The 21,290-nt window shown below is 41.3% G+C and overlaps 1 protein-coding gene across 3 annotated transcripts in view; it reads left to right on the top strand.

Moving 5' to 3' along the window:
- The window catches only part of LOC105389190 (protein grainyhead), a 102,394-nt gene that overhangs the window by 73,163 nt on the left and 7,941 nt on the right, over positions 1 to 21,290 (top strand). For 2 of the 3 annotated variants that reach the window (XM_048633300.1, XM_038113018.2), the window contains exons 4-8: positions 1,214 to 1,370; positions 1,690 to 2,094; positions 4,455 to 4,609; positions 9,317 to 9,479; positions 18,594 to 18,705. In XM_048633300.1, the coding sequence (XP_048489257.1) occupies positions 1,214 to 1,370; positions 1,690 to 2,094; positions 4,455 to 4,609; positions 9,317 to 9,479; positions 18,594 to 18,705 (992 nt within the window). The remainder of the gene's footprint in view (positions 1 to 1,213; positions 1,371 to 1,689; positions 2,095 to 4,454; positions 4,610 to 9,316; positions 9,480 to 18,593; positions 18,706 to 21,290) is intronic. The other variant, XM_048633301.1, reaches the window with a different exon arrangement.

Raw genomic sequence — 21,290 nt, 5'->3', positions numbered from 1 at the left:
GCCAATGGACAATGGATGGCTTCTTTGTAAAAAATGTTGTGGCAACACTGAGTGGCGCGAAAGGAGAGTCTTATCTAAAATAAACATCAGGACGGCGATGAAACATGCCTTCAATTATCATAAATCGGCGCAGGCTGTCGGCCGGCGCAGCGCCGCCCTGGTGGCCGCATAGGGAACTACTGATTACTTATTAAAAACTTTGTTAACTACAACCTTTTTACATGGTTAAAGCTTCAGTAAAGAGGTGGGATCGAAACTTATACACATGCACCAAGTGTTTATAAAAACAACCTCCTGTTGCTGAAATAATTACTTTATTATGTCTCATTTTCAATAGGTTATTTTATAAGGTTCAATTATGTGACTAAAATAGAAAATTAATTATACATTATATTACTATATTTAATGATATAATATCATTTGTTGACAGTGAAAACATTTAGTAAGTAGGATGTAAATGTTTTTAATAATATTAAAATATGAATGAAATTTTAATTTAAATGTAATGGAGGTGACGTTAATGAGTACGATACCAACTCTATAAGGATTTTGATATTGTTTATATAAGATTTTATCAGTATTTTTTCATAAAACATTCCCCTCAATTAATCATCGTCCAGCTCTGTGACAGTTTTGGCACAGACCGAGGCAGCGATTCGGAAACTGACAGTATCTAACACTTGCATCTTAATACTGCAGTGAAAGTTCATAAGCTAAAACAAATACAATATTTAAAAAGCGTATGCTGATATATAATATAGATATTATGGGTATTTTGTTTTAAATAAATGTAATGCTATTAGTTTCACAGCTGATTATTTTTATAAAATGAACTTCTAAAACATTGTGAGACTGAACGACCAGCACAAAGTACTGACATATTTGCTATTTGTTAACTTTTTTACTGCCGCTTGTTTCATTCAATAAAACATAAAATGAAAATGTATCGGTGTGTATATCAGTGATTTACATAAAAGATAAATAAATAGGAATTTACTTAAAGCAAAATACTACATATTCATAGAATACGGCAGAGAGCAATTCGTATGATAATCTTATTTGAATGTGTCCGTCGAGGAAAATGTGTGATAAATAATATAATAGAGTGCTGCAGTGAGCAGTTTGTGTATGATGACGAGCGCCCGCGCCGGCGGCCCGCGCGCGAGTGCGGCGGCCGGCGCGCGCGCTCACCACGCCCGTCTCCCCCCCGCAGGGCCGGCGCGACGAGCAAGCCGACCAATGGCGCGCACGGGGCGGAGCTGGGCGAGCTGTCGGGGCTGCTGCACGCCGGCCTGGTGAAGCGCGAGCCCGAGGACCTGAGCCGCAAGGTGCCCGACGACGAGCACGCGCGCGCGCCGCCGAGACACAAGGTGCGTCATACTGCCGTCCGCCGCCGCCGCGCGCGCACGCACTATACACGACCACTCGAGGCCATAACATGTCTGTTCCGCGCTCGGCGAGCGACGTGCTCGCGCCCGCCCGCGCCTAGCCCGCGCCCTAGCTTACGTGCCCCTTGCATTGACTCAGGATTCCCCACATTTGTATCGTTATCGTGATCGTGTCGAGAGCTACAAACCTAGTGTGACGTGAAGCTGTGAACTGTGAGTTCGGCGCGGCATGTACGCGTCGACACTGCGCAGCGGCTCGGTGTCGTGGGAGAGCGCGTGTAACCGGCGCGTGTGTCCGCAGGTGGTGGAGGAGGCTGCGTCGCCGTCGCCCGCGCCCTCGCGCGCCTCGTCCGCCGGCTCGCTGCTGCCGGACGCCACCATGTACGCGGCGCAGATGTTCGCGCCGCCCGGCACGCCGAGCCCCACGCCCTACGGCGAGCAGTACGCGCGCCAGCCGCCCGCCTTCAGCGCCGACCCCTACTACCGGGAGTACTTCGTGGGCGACGGCTACCAGCAGCGCAGCGCGCCGCCCTACGGCGAGGCCGAGCCGGCGCCGCCCGCCGCCTTCGCCGAGCGCTACACGGCGCCGCGCTACCACGGCAAGAGCGTGATCGCGGCCGCCGGGCTCACGGTGGACCTGCCCTCGCCGGACAGCGGCATCGGCGCCGACGCCGTCACCCCGCGGGACCACACGGCGGTGCAGCAGGTCAGACTCCGGGCGCGGGCGGGCGGGCCTCACTCACTACACACACACACTTACACTCCACAAAAACCACTAAGCTTATAAGTTTGCATGCTATATTCATCTGAGAAATGTCTATGTTTGAAAGTTGCGACGAACTAAGTGCATTTTTACTTACAAGAGACAACAATACTAAGGTTGGTTGTCACAATACCTGTTACAATTTCATGAAATGCTAATTTATAATCAAATTGGCCACATCAGTGAAGCCCACCCGGCCGCTCCGATCTTTCTTATTATAAGTGATATCCTAGTATATTCATCTTAATACCTTACCCTCTGTCTCTACAAATTATCCATCAAAATTGGTGCTCAAATTATGTTACACGCAATGTGTCTAATACCAGACACTAGAAAATAGACTTTGGTTGTAGGTTTATTATAAATACATATATGATCACATCGTTCAATATAATATTCAATAGACTATACAATCGTTAGGCTTCAAACTCATTTTTTTGCATAACGTATGTAGATAAGAGGTAGCTATAGACAAATATTTAATTTAAAACATCTTAAAATTAAGTAATCATTAAAAATACAAAGTAACAGTGCTTTAGTAATATTCAAAATGTTTACTTTTTCAATTATCTTTATTCACTGTATCATAATATACTATTAGCTGTTCTAACAAGGCATCGAAAATAACTATCAAAATCATAACATGGATCCATAACCCATTCATTCGAGTAGTGTTCATTTCGTAGATCTTGCAAAGTACGAGTATTAGATCAATATGCTATATGATACGACAGCTGTAACAGCTCAAACTGTTTCAAAGGCTTTGTTTAATTTCTGAGGTGTGGCGCTCACGAGCAATGATCTAGATTGGTCCTTTATTTATTCATTCTTTGTTATCTTGACGTAAAGCAACAGATCTTGACTGAAGTCAGATATGTTTAAATGGACACAATATTGCTGGTACGAAAATTACAGTATCTTTTTATTTTATGTATCTGAGTCAACTGGAAGACGAAGGTAGCATCAAAACATTAACAGTATGGGATATCTCTTTATTTTTTATTTGATAACACTAATGTGATGGAAATAGAAATGAAATAATGCAATGTGATTAACTCATTTGCCTTCTATCGAAAGTTTTTTACTTAATCTAGTTGTAACGAGGATAGTTACAGTCCATAATTCTACAAAACTATTAAACTATTGGCAATTAAAATGACGTCTTAAAAATGATATTTTAATGAGATACCATCATCGTAAACTTTGTGACTAATTATATCGGTTAACTTTAATTATTGCGACATTATGAACTATTTGAATGACGAAATATTGTTCATTTGTATCGATAAACAAAATTTATACTTATGTCAATCGACTAAAGGTTCCAAAAGCACTGACGAGTAACAAAAATACTTTTAGTATTCGTGGATTCATAATGATTTTCAATGAACTTAACTATAATAAGTTGTAAAATATATAAACGTCGAAATAATAATAATTTGCTTGGATAAAAATACCCTGTACATTTGAATTACCTAAGTGTTGAATTTCCCGATGAGTGATTTCATCTGTACATTGTAGAGCGGTGATTGCCCGCAGACACGCACCTCAGGCTCCACGCTTCATAATGCTACTCATTTTCCTCAGGAAACTGTTAGACAATGTGTGACAGATCAGGAAAACCCACTTTTAATAAAGTGAATAATTTTCAAAGTTAGAAAGCAGAATCATACAAGACAATACTCATGAACACAATATTGAATTGAGTCGATCCAATATAGTTTAATAATACATGTAGTACATACTAGAAAATATTGGATTTTTGGATCCAATTATCGTGGGTAATTCAATTTTACTAACAATACGTTTTTTTTTGTAATTTTGACTTAAATTATTATTGGGCTTCTTAAAGAAATAATGCAAATAAATCTACATACATTTTAATTTAGTTTTAATGATAAGTAATTGTGCCTAAAATTTCCACTGAAGTTATTAAAATCATGTAAATTAGCAACAGAAATTTTGTAAAAAAACCAAGCAGTTTACTAAAAATAAACCAAAATACTACATATTATGTTATCAAAGTCAAAATAATAATGGTTGTTATCACTAGCCTGGATATTATCCACAAACTAATCTAATTAAAGATCTACGAAACCAAACACTCTTTGTATTATTTTAGGGTCCAACTGTATGACGACTGAAAACTTGATCATACCATTGGAAACATAGCTCTACATGATCTCTTGAAATATATCATAGATCATTGTATTCTCAAAGTTTAATTCATCCTCCCGTCATCATCATCACCAACCTCCATCTTTTCAGTGACCATATATCTAAAAGTGCTGATTGTCCTACAGTCGTTCGACTACACGGTGATATGCCAGCAAGGGGGGGTGGAGGAGGGGCGCGGGACGCCCTCCGCGCACCACTCCCCGGCGTCGCAGCCCCGCACGCGCCCCTGGCACGACTTCGGGAGACAGAACGACGCTGACAAAATACAGATACCAAAACTGTAAGTACCTTGCTCACTCACGTCAAACTTCCACTGAATCAATAATCTAAGGATAAAGATTTTTACAGAATATTCTTACTGGAATCTAACTGGATAAATTACATTTATCATCATCATCATCATACTTAACAAATTTACGATGTTGATAGCTTTGTGGTTAGACCACGTAAACTGATTATATATAAATGTGGTAGCTGGTGGCTGAATACCACCGAACAAATATGTTCTGCTCAGTTTAGTAGGTAATGATAAAAACTTAGTACGTCATAATGATAATACTCTACGTAGATCGGCAATCATTGATAGGTTAGTAGTATCGAAACATAAATTAGACTAGGTATCTAGTGTAACATAACATAATATGATAGCGTAAGTGAGCAAAAAACATCAAATTGCATATTCAATTGATTCATCAATCATCGTAAGCACGAATGAACAGAAGATATGACGTCACAGATTGTGCGTTTTTTCTTCATAATACATACCTAATTATTATGACACAAGGAAATTCTGTGAAAAAAGAGAGACTACGAAAAAAAATCTTATTAACATCTGTATTCAAATTTTCTTAGACACTCCAAGTAATTTCAAAAAACACATCGGTGGATACTTAGCACTGGCAAAGAACGGTGAAAATAAAAAATTATCACTTGAGCATGGTTTAGAAAAATTAATAAAGCTGTCATATATGAGGTTGTAAAGTGGGTAGGTACTATTAGCAGCAGGAGATGGGCCGTATTGACCGACCACTTCGCACCTCCACGCGTGGGTCAGTTAGCGCGCTGCCCTTTCTAGGAAACTCATATTCGAGTTGGAACCACACGCACATACGTTTGCTGTACCGAGCATGTTGTTTTTACGAAGAAACGGCTTTTAGGAGGTGCTAAATTGTTGTGCGTGACCTTTAAGTATGTGGGTAAAAGTTTTTGTATACGTTTGTGATTCACTGCTCCTCTAATTAATTGGTAGGTAAGGATACCGTCAAAGTTATGAATTGCTCCGTACTACCAAAGTCCTTGTTTGGTTCATGAACCTTATAAAAAGTAAGGTAAAGTAGTGTTGGGTTAGTTCTGCTCTATAGCACAGTGTTAGCTATTGAAAGTGAGTTATGAATGTTTCACACGCATCGCCACGTAACTGTTAGTAACTAATGAATTAAACTTTTTTACAAGCATTCGATAACATGGATTACCTACCTTCACGTAAGTATTGTAGTAATTCGTCGATTTTCTTATCAGAGTAATTAGAATTTCATTTGGAAACAAATTAGGGATGTAGACTCTTTTATGTCCACATGTGCTTCACTAATTTAAATGAATATCATAATAAGGTGTTTCGATCAATAAAATATGTATTAATTAACGAGATGAGTAAATATAAATAATATATTTTACTATGTACTGAATAATATACGACATGTAAAGCTACAAAAAAAGTGGAAACATTATTATGAAAGCGTTCAAATTTTGATATGAATACGGCCCAAACCCGAGTTCATCACTAAATTTTATTTGAAAATTATTTGACTAACTTAACATTATAGTCAAATGTTTTTGTAATTAAAGATAGTGAATAAGTACGAGTGTCGTTCTTCGCTCGCGGGTCGCGGCGGCGACGGAAGCACTCGCTGACACGATAAGTGCATTAGCATTATTATCTCGATAATTACTCGCTTGCATTTGCCCCAAATAACCCGCCACTTCAGCGTCTTAAATTACCAAGTCCGATACGAGGCGACCGATTACCGACCGCGGCGGACGCGTGTTTGGTCTATTACTTAACGACCAGTTAGCTCGGGTGGATGCCCCTCGCCACTGTTTACCTTCCTTTCTCAACACTAAGAAATAGATAGGCTTTTTAGAGGTCGTAACTTAATCAACGTATCTCAAATTGTTTACGAACCAATTATCTTGTCCCGAGTGAGGCATGTTTTTATTTCCCCAATCACTAATGTTAAGCGAAAACCAATAATGTCCCGTTATATCGAATGTTTATTTAAATTTCTAAGTTTAAGAGCATTTAAAGTCGCTAAGTTCACAAGCATCATTAGTATTTCTTAATAGGTGTGTAGATTCATTATTTATTAATTGATTGGAATGAACGCAAATGGCATTATCCAGCGGCGCAGGATTGCGGGCGACACGCGATGCTAACATCTGTCCGAGTGTAGGGGCTCCTTTACTGCATTCCTCCGCAATACTCCTTCGTGTCCACGTTGCATTTTCTCCCAACCACTAGTTCGTTTAAAAGATAATTTAAATTTTCCTTTTGTATTTCGTCCTGCACACTGGAAGGAGATCGTTTATCCTTAATGTGCACGGTGTTGATGATTGGGTTTTAACCTAGGGTTTGAGGCGTCGAGCTAGATGTTATCTGGCGGTAGCTAAACAATTTCCTATAGTCGTTAGTTAGAGTAGAGTGGCGCAAATGATTGTAGTGTAGAGGAGATGCTGTGACGGCGGTGGCGGCGGCGGCGGCGGCAATCAGCGCCCGCCATTACTGCCGGCTAAGCGCTCTCATTAACCACCGCCGCCCGCGCTGCGCCTGCGCCCAGCCACCCAACATCACACACTACATATTCCTAAATGCATCGTGTCAGAACCATATATTATATTAAAAAAAACAAACACAACACAATACTATTTTCCAATTCAAACACTATAAAAAACAAAGTTAAGTTTGCTAGCAAACAAATATGAACGTATTACATATTTTGGTACGGAACTTAACGGAACCCTTCGTGCATCAGTCCGAGTCGCACTTGGCCATTTTTTTATTATCAATATAATAATTATTAAACGAACAACGGTAAATCGGATAACAATATAGAATACAATGGACAATAAATACTCGCAAAAATAAATAGGATTCACGTAAAGTAACTGCTATGTATGACTGAGATATGGAGGTATTGAAGGCATTGTGTCAGCGCGCACATTCGTCTCGGACGCACAATGGTGCCTCAATTTCCATCAGCGACTGTGCGCGTCAGCCGCTGTCCGCGACCGCTACTCCAATTTACATTTGGTAACACGCAAATGCTCGAACACTGACGATAAATGGATATTTGTTGTCCAAACAGTATCTGCTATTGCGGAAATGGCCACTAACTGGTGGAAATTTTCTCTTACAGAAGTGGTACGTGGTAGATTTATGCGCATTTAATTTGGGCGTGGAGAGCTGCGGGAGTGCGGCCGCTCAGTTTGTCGCGGACTGTATTTTTATTGGCAGCACTTTGTTGCCGGTCGGCTCGCGACGTTTTTGTCCACTCATCAATTTCCGCGCCTCGCCGATTGATTTATTCATGAAGGGCCGCGTCTTTGCGCAGGAAGTGCCCTTTTTCGGCGCTGGCGTTGCTGAAATTTGTAATGAAGCTTATACTCCGCCGAAAACAATGTGTTATTTATTAACAAGGCGGGTTTACTGTAAGAACGTAAATACGTTCGACCGAATAAAATGAAATCTACTCTCATCGTTCTTCTTGTTATGTACTTACATAGATGCACAAGTAGAGAAGTAAAGATAACTAGTTGAAGTGGTGGCCATTAAAATTTTCCACAACTTAGTCAAGAACATGTTCTTACATAAACAAAGAAGCGACAAAGCCTATTGCATCATGATAAATTCAAAGTGAAATGGCCTGTTACAAGTAAAGGGTTGGTTCAATGACAATAGAGAGCAGCGTCGCCAATGGAAATAGCGTTCGGAATCACTTAGAGCGCATCAGATACGTCGCGGCGGCGATCCGTCACTGTCGGCCGCGTTTGCATTACAAGCCTTTTATCTCCCCATGCGAGCTTAAATCGCAAACATCCACGGAGCTGTTTTCCAAATTGTTTTCAATAAAGGTTTAATGGCGTAGCCGCAACTCCGTTACTGAACGTTTAACGTCAATATATTACACACGTGTCGATGGGCTGTTGGTTAAAGTAATAAAACAATAACACCATCTCAGTTGAATCCGTTTTTGCATTTTGCATCCAAATTATGATAAGGAAACTTGTTTCAAAAGCTGTCGAGACTATTGACAACGGCTACCAAAATGCAATACGCAATTAAATATATTGTGATAGTTTGAAATAATCCTAAGTATTTAGAGAAATTTCAACATTGCACTGTTTCGGGAAGTAGGATTTATAAGATAAGAGTGTTGTTTAGTAATGATTGTGTGCGGGTGCCGGCGTGGGCGCGGGGCTGCGGCGCGGCGACGGCGCGGGGCGCTCGCTAACGAGCCGCGGCACGCGATCGCCTCTCGCTTGCCGGGGTTTTCCTTCCGTCGCAGGAAATCGCGAGAAAACACAGTTTTTCATTGCGCACTCCAAACTGGATCTCCATGCCTTTATGTAACGACGCACCGGACAAGCTTTACTGGAGGTGCAATTAAGATTTGCACTTTTTACACGGTTTTATTGCTGAGTTCTTGGAAACTTTATTGTCCACTACGTTTATCTCCAGATTACTATCGCGGAGAAGAAATCGCTTTTTTTCTAAATGTGTGCAGAAACTTGTTTTATTGTACTTCTTGCTATTACTTTGTCAACTTGCTCTAACTACTTCACTTTTTGTCTATTTACCGTTTTATTAAAATTTTGTAAAAGTTTCTTATTTCTCTGTACTTGCTAACATAACTGGCTACATGAGTCGTTAGATATACAATTTCGTAGATGTTGCTTAAGTGCGTTCTAAATGCATGTGTAATGTCGGCAGGTTCTCTCCGTACGGGTTCAAGTACCACCTGGAGACGGCGTCCAGCTCGTCGCAGCGGCGCGAGGACGACCGCATCACCTACATCAACAAGGGGCAGTTCTACGGCATCACGCTCGAGTACGTGCACGACCCCGACAAGCCGCTCAAGAACCAAACTGTCAAGGTGAGTGATGCACACACCCTCCGAGCCCGCAGTGATTACACACACATACACGCGGGGTCCCTCGCACGCACACTCATTATCTGGACTGGACGTAATCCGACGCGAGTGTGACGCGGCCCGCTGCAGGCTTCCTCTTAATTGTCGGCGGCGGAGTTCAGCGATTACGTCTGCTCCGCGCCAACCTCGGCCCTATCACCGGCCACTTTCATTTGTATCTCCGCATAACTTGAGTGCAATCTAAGGGAAACTATTAAAAACATTCCGGGTTCATGAATAAACATAAGTCGAAGGCGATTGCAACTGAGAGGTTTTTATATGTGGCTGGAATCAATTGAAGCTATCGGCGTTAACGGTAGCCGGACGGTTCCCGGGGCGGCCTTAGAAAGCCGCGTCCGTGTGCATTAAACGGCAATCGTAAACATGACCGCGCCGCGCCGCCTCTTCAACAACATCTCAATTTATACTAGTCCGCGCGAGTAAAATGTACAGAATTATAGCTCCTGCGCGGAAATGTTATCGATGTTTGTTTAATATTTACGAGCGAAACGTAACGTGTATAATTTTATTGGCTAGCCCACGCGTGGGCCCATGTAGGAGGGAGCTACGGGAGCCCCCGCCGCCGCCGCCGCCGCGCCGCCGCTCCCGGGCTACGCTGCACATTGCACATATTATATTACATACTATATTACTTAATTCGCGCAACATTCTCTGGATAAAACCCATTGAACTTTTTATCAGAACCTGTGGCTGTGTCAACCTCCAATAAACCTGTAGTTCATGGGAAGTTGTAAATACTAGATTGGGATTTACCTGTCATAAATGCATATAAACAATGTCTTCAGTGATCAACACAATCTCATGGTGTTATTAAACCATGGTGCATAGCGTGAGCGAGCTAAGATTATATCATGATCATGAGAAAAATCTGTTCAATAGATATTTGTAAGTAAATGACAACTGCAGGCATAAAAATATAAAGGCAGTATCCATGGATATCGGAAATCCCTCGATTTAATTATTTCCTGACACTTCCCTGGACTCATTAAAAAGTTGTATATTGTGTGATGAGAACAATTGACTGCTAGATGTAATTTGCTGGTTTTCTTGAATAACCAGTAAAATTAGTTCTTCAGACTGGTCACTCTAGAAAAAAAGTGGAATGATTATTTTGTACAAGTCATAAGTTAATAACCATAAAATATGTAGCTTCAGTTTGTTATGGAAAATTATGAACTATAATTAGATAATTTATTTTACTGTCATATTATTTGGATAGAATATCGCTTACATTTGTATAAGTATAATGTGTATCGCGACACACGGCTAAGTTATTATTCCGGCGGCGGGCGCTCTATGTCGCATTGAATGCTCGCAATGAGATAGGTATACGCTTATCTCGGCGCAATCGAGTCGGCATTGTATGGCCGCGGCCGATAATTAAGACGACGCTTTTGACATTCGCCATATAGGAATACAATGACCGCCGCGGGAGCGCGTCCGCTCGGATAAAATCGCTCCCTTTAAACAATAACGTTACTGTATAATATGATAAAATTATTTCAATGCAGAAAACATCGTGTTTTCTTAACGAGCATACTGTTTTGTCTCAATAAGGCCGGGAAAAACGAACAGGATGGCTTGAAATTTCGATGCTGACATTCTTTGTCTAATAAGGAGGGATATTGAATACACCATTATACGTAATGGTAAGTTAATACAGCCATTATAATTATAGCGTGGTTGAAGTTAAATTTATTATGGAATAATAGTCCATCAGCTCATCAATATACACAAATATTGATAATATTTTGACCGAAAAGTTACGGTTTTTATTAAAATTTAAGATATAGCGTGTGAATACCTTCGTTTATTAATTTAATTGTGTCTTTACCTATCAAAAAAACTTAGATGCTTATTTAATATTAGCGTTTACAATCTTTAAAGGACAATAATTACATCTCGATAGAGAAATATGCAAATATCCTAATAGTCACATCCGACTCGCGCATGCACTTCCAGTAATGGCTAATAAGCGTTGCGAGTACAACGGCTGGCAAATCAAATATGTAAAACAAAACCAATTATACGTAATAAGCATGTCAATTGAACTCGGCACGCAAGTTGTGCTAAAATATTTTGCGTGTCTGTAGGTGGTTAGGGTGGCTGAGTAAATTTGAAGAGAAAGAGAGATTTAAGTCGATGTGTTCAGCGTGGCGGGTTGTAATTACTGGCCCGCCCTTGCCCGCTCTCCTTTGCGTCTGCGCCGCCGGACCCAGCCGAGATACAATCAACTCGAGATACGTCTTGCTCCGAAACACAGCCCAGCTTTTGCACCTAATTAACTGTACACTCGAAAAAATACTGACATGACGAGTAATGACAGGCCTTACATATTCAATGAGAAAGCAAGGCTCTGGCCAAGGGAAATTTATCAAATAAAATCAATCAAAATTTTTGCAATTCGATTCGATTTCGATATGATGTTATGAATAAAAAACTTTTTAATAAGTTCAAACTGTTTTTGAAGTGAACCGTAGGGTATGAAATTCGCAAAATTATACCTTAACATTTCATGCAAAATATTTGCTTAACTTTTTCGTGATGTCTTGATTAATGCACACGAACCAAAAGAAAGAACGCAGCTTTCTTTGCTTTCCATTAGATATAAGAGAAGTAATTTGATTGATTATATTTTAAAGCGATATACTTTAAATTTAAAGGGTTGAGTAAGTCTTCTATGCGTAATGCACATATTATTTTTTGCTCGTGAGACAGTTTTGCGTTGTGAAAGCAGCGCCATCCATCACGGGATGTTGTGCCAATTAATCACCTCTGAATATAGGAGCATCTGTTTGTTATAAGAAGGGTTCTTTACTTCTCCGTCTTAATAGGTAAAAAGATTAGTGCTTGATTAATCACAACTCCGATCGTTTTAAGATGACGCTGAGACGTTTTGCTATATGAAGTTCTGCTCACTTATTTACGGAAAACAGACATTTCAATCGATTTAATTTAAATGAGTCCATTAATGTTTGAGGAAATCGAACTGATAGCGCTGTAATGTGGATATTAATTTTGAAGGTAAACTGATAAATATAGCCAGTTAAATATTTGTCCAATTGATTTCAAAACACTTCTTGCGTGGGTATTTTTTGTTACAAAACGTGTAATTATGTTTAAGTATTCGGCCTCGGAAGTTCGGCAAAAAGTACGGAGCTTTTCTTTTAGTACAATGTTTTTACGAATTTAATGATTGCTCCGTTTGTCCTTTTAAGGCCTTCTTTAATGATGCCTTTTACACCGGGCACGATGAGGGATATGGTCGGTGTATTCCGAGCACGCCGCACCCCCCCGCGCCGCGCCCCGCGCCCCCGCCGTCGCAGAGTGAAGGGCTGTCATCCGAGACATATCGAATATTTCTCACACGAACCATTCGCCTGTGATAACATACGCAACACTACCAATGAAAGGTTTCATATAAAAAACGTGTGCAAAAACACGCAATTTGCATACATCCTTTGTGGGACCAAAGTTGCCAATCACGCTCGTAATCAATCATGTGGAGATGTCTCAATTCGGCGTAGCACCCCGGGCCGCCGCCGCCGCCGGCGCCCCCCGCGCCAGCCGCTCAAACTTCATTATTACAAATTGCAGAATTATACATCACTAATATTAACGGTTCTTTCATATTATTCAGAAACAAACTTAAACGTTTCCTCACTGAAAAAAAAACAAAAGTTTCACTCATAGCTCTTATAAAGCATAAAATTTAGTTTTTGGTACATACATAGTAATTAATCATATTCTCATGTTTTACAAAAAAATATAATTCACTTTTTAGATTGTTTTTGAACAGATGATTTTAATGATGCCTAACTTTAGGTATGACGATAAATTACGTTGTTTACTTTTTGGTCTAATCAGACTCTTACTTTTATTATGTTAGATGTAAAAAATATGGTTGCGCCGAGAGTGCGCCGCTCCGCTGGGCATGAATTTTCCACGTTCGATTTCAGGATCGCGTAATGCTATACTATATGATAGAACCATATTACGCGCTTTCGAAACATTGCGTTTTATTTGGTAATACAAACGTAACTACTGAAACAACGTAACGTCTTGCGTCATTTGCCATTTCTTTCAGTTAAACTTTGATTCGGAGCTTGACGCGTACTTAACGAGTTGGCCTTAATCTTGCATACCGTATTGAGCCGATAAACTATATTTGAGTTTTAGAATAGTGACTTAAAATGCGTTACATAACGTTAGATCCGTCATTGTTTTCGATATTGGAAGTGTCACGGCTTGTGCGTATTTAGCGTCAATCGTTGATATGCATCGCGCGACGGCCGCGGCGACCAATCAGCGACCAGCCGCGGTCCGCGACATTGTGCAATGGCGCCGTGTCACAAGGATTAAGGCCCCCATCATAGTAGCCACAACTGATAAATCTATATACGAGTAATTCCGACTTAGGTTCATTCAATTATAATTTAGGAGGCAAAACAAAATAATCAAAGTAATAGCTATTAAGTCGAACCTTAAAAATCTCAATAAGAGTAAAATAGCATTTACAGTTTTATAATATTACATTCTCAGACACGTTGTTACCTAGAACATGTTAACCAGAAGGTTAGATTGGTGAATTTTTGTTTTGGATAAATGATCAATGACTCACACAGATAACTTTCTACATTTTTGCACTATAAAATAGAGTCTAGTTGTGACACCCACACAATCAGTTACTTATAGAGAGCAATCGATTACGCGTGATGGAAAGTGTTCCAGGCGGGAGGCGGCTCAGCTTAAGCCGCGTCTCGCCCTGCACTTCACAATCTGACGTTTCCTCTCGACATTTAAAGCAGATTAGTGTTACGACGCGACTTCGGATGTTAATCTGACGGTGGACGGATCGCAGGGATTGCTCCGGTTTAATCGAGATTCGACCGCCGGCCGGGCGCTAGCGCTAATGCAATCGACCAATAATAACATACCATTACATTGTTCATAACGGAAGTTATTCATAAATAATATCACATGTTTTGAAGTTGCTACGAAATTCGTAGCTATTTCGTAGGCATTCGTAGCAGCCCCACGTAGCTCGTTATTTTTGTGTGTCAACTCCTATTGGAATCTAGGTCTATCTCCGGGTGTTTAGCACAAGTCCGAGTGCCAATCATGGAAATATGCTCAAGATGAGATGCAATCATGGCTCGGTATCTAATCTATATTTATTGAAGCCGAAGATAATCTATTTACTTAATACGTTCGTGCGTGCGCAATATTCAATTATAGGTAGCGCTGTGTATCGCCGGATGTTGTTCCAAGTCGGGCAATTTGTCGGGAGGAAGCGCCCGAGAGGTCTCCCGCGGCTCCGGCCCGCCGCCGCCGCCGCCGTGCCTAGCTCTATAGTGATAGTGGCCGATAACATACCTATATGGATAATATTTTTACTATGTACAATAAACTGTACTTACATTATAGGTGGTTAAATAAACTAATTTGTCGTTTGCTGGTTTCGTATTGATAGTTTTGTATTTACTTTGAAGTATGTAAAGCTACATGCATTCCGTTGACTGACTACAAGTTATCCTTGGAAGGACAAATCGTTAAGGGCACGCCTTGAAGTAAACATTCAGAGATCTTGTCTCGCACTCAACTGACAATTCAGTCATGGTGCTAACGCTAGGTGCTTTGTTTGTCCGCGAGAATGACCATTGATATATTTCACCTGACGTGGAAATAATCACTCGGCCCGCGTCTAGGCACCCGCGCGGCAGTTACACCCACAGTTCCGCTTACAATTTATGTTGAAACCGACATTCACTACAGAACATTCGCAGCAAATAACCTAGGCATTAAAACAACTAACACAAACAACTGGCGCACTTAACAAACAGACGTAACCGTATCAGATACTGCGTATCGAGACGGCGGACATTACTTCTGCGCGCTATCGATAAAGCGCAACGGTAAGCGAAATAGATTTGCCACGCAGCGAACATAAATAATTGTCATAAAGTAGATAGGGCCTGATGGATGGGCGCCGCGCCTGCTGCCTAACGAGGGACTCCTACAGAGCAGCTACTGTGAGCCGAGCACGCACCTCGTCCCGTGCACCACGTGTTACCTCACTCACTCACGCTTATTCGAATTACGAATAAATGAGGCGAGAATAATAACGATCCACATGCCATCTTCACGCACTACTTGTTACTAAGAAGCGCGTAAACTACACACGTCAATAAATTGGACCCATTTTTCAAACAAACGCCGACACCGTACCGACACCGCATGCAATTGTGCATACTTTGATGATATTGTTATGTTGTTGTTACTTATTCATACATGTGAACAACGACGACCAGTCAGAGAGTAATAGAAAACAATATTGAAATAAATCGACTACACGTCCATAGTACAATCTTAATTATCTCATTTATCTGACATGCCTACAGACAAGAGCTTTTCATGTTATATGAAAGTGCAGTATATTTTATAGAAATCACTGTCGGTCGATCCTAGTAAACTTACAATTAAGTATGTAGTAAGCGTAGTAAGTTAAGTCGACTTTTTAGTAGGTAAGCAATTTTCCGTTGAGAGGAACAAAACAAATAAACCAACATACCTACTAATTAAGTTAATTTCTTATACATTATGTATTTCGTGGGCTATTAAATATTTTAATTAGCACTAATGTTGTCTTTGGTTTAATGTAACCAAATACAGGCAAATTAATTAAGTAGTTACTAAGCAGATGAATGATTTATTCCACGTTGTCGCACAGTGGTACTTAGATACATATCAGCGTTGCGTGATCATTTGGTTGTAATAAATAACAAATATATGTATGCAAATTCTCGCTTATTCAAATATAGGAGTGATGAAATTAATTTAGAGTGGAGTAGTGTCGGGGCGGAGCCGTGTCACACACGCCGAGAGAAAGCGTGCTTAATCAGATAACTCAGTTTGTCAACCGCCCCTGAAATCGGGTCGAGTGTCGATACACTCGATTAATTAATTGACGGTCCGAGAAGTTGAAGCTAACTGGTCCACGGTCCGCGACCGAAACTGTACTCTTGTGAAATGCGCTTCGGTGACGGTGTGGCAGCCGCGGACGAGAGCCATCCGCATCAAAAACGACTAATTGTTTGTATCATAATCTCTAGAAGGTGTTGGATGGTGTACACATATACAAAGATGGAGGTGATGACCCACGGGTTTTACTCGGAAACTCTTAATTTTCACCGTTATTACATCGTGGCAATTTTGCCCGCTGTTCTGGGACACCGTGGTCGTTCTCTTGATATTACACTTATTTTGGGCTGTCATTTCTTTTTACTGCAGTGCCGCTGTACATTACATTTCGAAAATAAAGAGCAAAAGAAATGAACCGCAGCGCTCGGTCAGTCCGATAACGTATTAAGGCTCGACTGATGTACTTTTGATGAAATTTTTGTATTAAGTATATTTTTTCCTCAACTCATCAGTATTTCCACCGAAGCTGACACTGTGCAGTTTCTCGTAAACAAGGAGACAATTACTTTAAGATTATGATAACCTATGGCCTCATTACTTGTCTTGAAATTGGTACTCATCTATTTAAATAAACAGCAATGTCAGACTCTTATTATGATTGTAACTTGCAGATATTCAATAAATTATTTAATATTGAAATAGTCCATAAACATGTAAAGGTATCGTAGTGACAACTGCCAACTGTAAATAAAACCGTAGTTAGCCACGCTTTTGATAAATTGCGTAATTGGAGCAAGTTAAGAGTGTTGTAGGACCATGAATCTTTGTCAGGCTACAATAGCTACATTGTTCAGTATCAATTGCAACTTAAAATAGATACTAAATTACGTAAAGCTATTACGAGCTGTATCCAACTAAGAGTAAGGTAACTACAGAGCATTATTAGCCCGAGACACTTTATTTTATTGTAAATAAATTATATTTACGCAACCGATAAGTATTTGAAATAATGGTGTCGTTCCAATTCGATTTGGTAACAGAATCACCAAGATTATTTTAATGTGAAACTTTAATAACGGTAATAATTAGATAAGATAGCAGGTGCTAGTTTGGGAAATACTAAAAGCTGTAAATTCTTTTTATTGATGGTTACTGCGGAGTGCACCGTTACCATGTTATATATCGACCATCTATTAGTATGCGTGGTTCCGTTGGGTCTACGCGCGCCTCGGACGCGGAGAAAGCCGATGTCCCGCTTCCACCACAGAACACATCGCGGATCAATGACATAAATGAGTCGTAAATTGGCAGATTTACTCTAAAATAGTATCTTTATTATGATTGTCAACTCTAGTTATGAATCCCTACGACAAGCATTTCCACGAGCGGGCACTAAGCTTACTTAGTTGCGGAGTTGTCGAGCAATCTCGGTTTTCCTTCTAGTGAATATGCATAAGTTATGGAAATGTGCGAATGTTGCTCGGTGTAGCGACACTGCAGTTTCAGCGGCGGCGGCGGCGGCGGCGCGGCGCGGCGCGGGCAGCCAGCAGCGCTCCATCAATCAGCGCAGCGCTTTCTCGTCGTTAGCCCTATATGGTGTCGCACCACGCCTCGCGCGCGCCACTTTTTTTTCACTTCATTTTCTAACTCGTCCATAGAAATCTAACAACATATTTCACTTTTTTACCGAACGGAAATGGTCGAAACGTTTCACATACTTCTTTTCAAGGAGTATTTAAATGCGTATGAAATTAAGATGCTCATCGCAACAACGTAATCACGCTCGTTTAACGTAATAGCTGGGAAATGGCGGCCAGTAATCGTGTTATGCGTATGTGTTCGCGAAATGCTCACGGCATTCTGTAATTTCGCCGTTTAAACCTGGCAATAAATAATATTAGAGCATAGTTGCACCTCCGTCAGGTGCTTCTTGCGACACCACCCCTATAATTTGATGGCTTATCTTGGTCTGCAACTATATATTTTAAAATAATTTACAACAAGCACATAGAAATACAAGTAACACAAAATAAAAACGAGTAAAACTGTATGAGTACCTAACTGACGTACACTTTGTGTTGTAAATTCTTTACGTATGTTATATGTATAAGTAAATGAGCTGTTTTATCTTTGCAGAGCGTGGTGATGCTGATGTTTCGCGAGGAGAAGTCCCCCGAGGACGAGATCAAGGCGTGGCAGTTCTGGCACGGGCGCCAGCACTCCGTCAAGCAGCGGATACTCGACGCCGGTACGTACCTCCTCGCTACTGACACCTGTGCTCAAACACCATTTGGCACAATCGTGTGTAAACAAACTCGCGTGTTAATTAGACGGAAGATTAAGATTTATGAATACAATGACGTTGTTTTTGTGTGAGTGTAGCTGGAAGGTGGCGTGCCGGGATGTGCCTAGTGCATCGTGCTGCGGGCGACACAGATACGGCGGAGGCTGCGGTTGCGTGCCGGCGCGGGGCGGAGGGCCTAATTACCGCGCCCCGGGCGCCGCCCCCGCGCCCCGCGCCACCCCCGCCGGCTCCCGCGTACCGCCATTACATCTCGTTACGAGTTTTGCATAAATAAAGCGCGACCCACACCGTCCACTGAACCTATCAATCGCCCGACTAAAAATAAACTCACCTATGCGTCGAGGCGCCAATGTCACTTTAAACCCAGAGCATCAAAAAACCTCATGTGCGACGAAAAACTTCGAAGCATTAAGTAGATTCAAGATAATAATGAAAACACAGTTTGACTCAAGATTTTTAACCAAGATAAATTAAATTAAATGTTAATAACGATGAGCTTCTCAACTCTACGATGATGTGTTATTCTAACTCGCTTGTAACAGGAAATCGTAAAATTTTGGATTCGTGAGAATTGTCGGACTCGGTTACAAATTGGACTTTACCTACATTATAGGGAGGCCAAATACCATCATATCGTTTGGAGTTGCGATATTAGGTATGTGCTGACCCTCAAGGTTCGCCTTGCAGTAATATTGTCTCAATGGTTAATGTATGCAGCGGAGACGTCTAAGTCGCAGAGAAGGAATATAAACAACCTTACAATATAGTCGCACAGGGGCATAATTACCGCGATGATATCGGGGAGCCTTCTCATTAGCATGTTAATTGCCGCGGAGCGACGGCGGCTCTCCGGCTCCTCTACTTGCGATTATCGTCATTTTTGATAATTCCGAGACGCAAAGACTCGCACTACGTACACATATAACATTAAACACGATAACTTCACCGGTCGTCTAGCAGTTAACTAAACAATTAATATGGAAATGAGAACAATTAAAGGCTTCTTATATTTAACTTGATAATGTTAGTGCTAGATACAGCAAGAGTCTTATTTACCATCGAAGTGTTCAAAAGTTGGCGGAGTTTATTGATTGGTGGATGTTCTCAGCAACATCATTATCAGTGTCGCCAGGCACCTGCAGTGGAACGTGGCGTCATCAATGGAATGTTTATTAATCGTCGTGTTCCATTATTATACAAGTAAACAGCGTTGATATACGACACTTTATACATTCTAACATTACTTAACTGAGGCTGTGGCATTTGTAATGAGTGACGCCGCGGCCACAAACACTGACCATAAATTAAATCTCAAGGAAAATAAAAACGTGGAAGCCATTAATTCGCGCGGCCGGGCCAAGTTTAATGTCAAGGTTTTTTACTTATCTCGATGTTAAAGTTTTATTTTTTACTTTGTTGATATTGTGTTATATCAAATGATATAACGTCTAAAAAGAAAAACGCTGTCATAAAATGCCATGAATATTCATAGTGTTTTGTTATCTCTGTATTAATCAAGAGCTGTGGCAGTACGTGTGATTAGAGCACAGGCTGGTGTTCATGATTTAATCTGCCGCTTTTATTTATCTCGCGGCCAAAGTTGCGTCGGTTTGTATTGACCAATACGAGCACTCGGGACAAGAGTTGACATTCATTAGCGGTCGTGATGCAAGATGCACAGGATAGAGTTGGATACGTCAAGGGCGACACCTGACACCTGTGCGCGGGCGTGTGAAAGCATTCCGCGGTGCGGAGGGCGGGCGGCGGCGGCGGCGGGGCGCGGGGCGCGGGGCGGGGGCCGCAACGCACCGCGAGCCCGCATAATGCCCTCTCCGGTTACCTGCAAGTCTTCGTATATCGCGTGTCCGACGCTTGCAGCGTGCATCTTTACCTCCAACCTTATTTCTTTTGACAGTCTCCGCTGGACGCTTCACTGATTCTACACAGATTGTTTTTGTGTTATTCTTTGTTTTGACGTTTAAAAGATAAAATTCAGGTTGTTTCTTTTTTTAAACGAAATAAAACTTAAAGGAACGCTAATTTATTAGCAAATCAATGAAGCGATAAATGTTGCAAAAGTATGTAAAACATGAAAGTCAGGCCAGGCCTATCACAGAGTAATGAACTCAGGTTTACATCAAAAGCTGAGCTCGAATTAGATTAACTTTTCATAGAAATGAGAGTTGGTCGCGCCGCGCCCACTATGCTCATGATGGATAGTGTCGCAGTCCGCTATTACCGCTTTCGTAAAGGTGTAGGTGTGGGCGTAGTTCGGGTGTCGTGGCAGCCGTTTGATTGCAGACGCACAAGTCAGCCACTCGGCACTCAGCAGGACGTCAAGTAGACTCGTAAATTTGTAAACGCCAGTTAAAACAATAAGGCTGCGTGAGGGCGGGCGTCCTCCCCTGGCTCATAAACCCGTCAGCGCGCCCGCACAGATTGCGCGCGCGCCGATACCCGCGCGCCCACGCGCCCGCTGACTAACAACCTTTCTACGTGATAATATTCACCCAAAAGCAATAAACTCC

Source organism: Plutella xylostella, chromosome 5, assembly GCF_932276165.1.
Source record: "Plutella xylostella chromosome 5, ilPluXylo3.1, whole genome shotgun sequence".
In the NCBI taxonomy this organism is placed as follows: Eukaryota; Metazoa; Arthropoda; class Insecta; order Lepidoptera; family Plutellidae; genus Plutella; species Plutella xylostella.
This window is presented reverse-complemented; position numbering and strand designations above follow the sequence as displayed.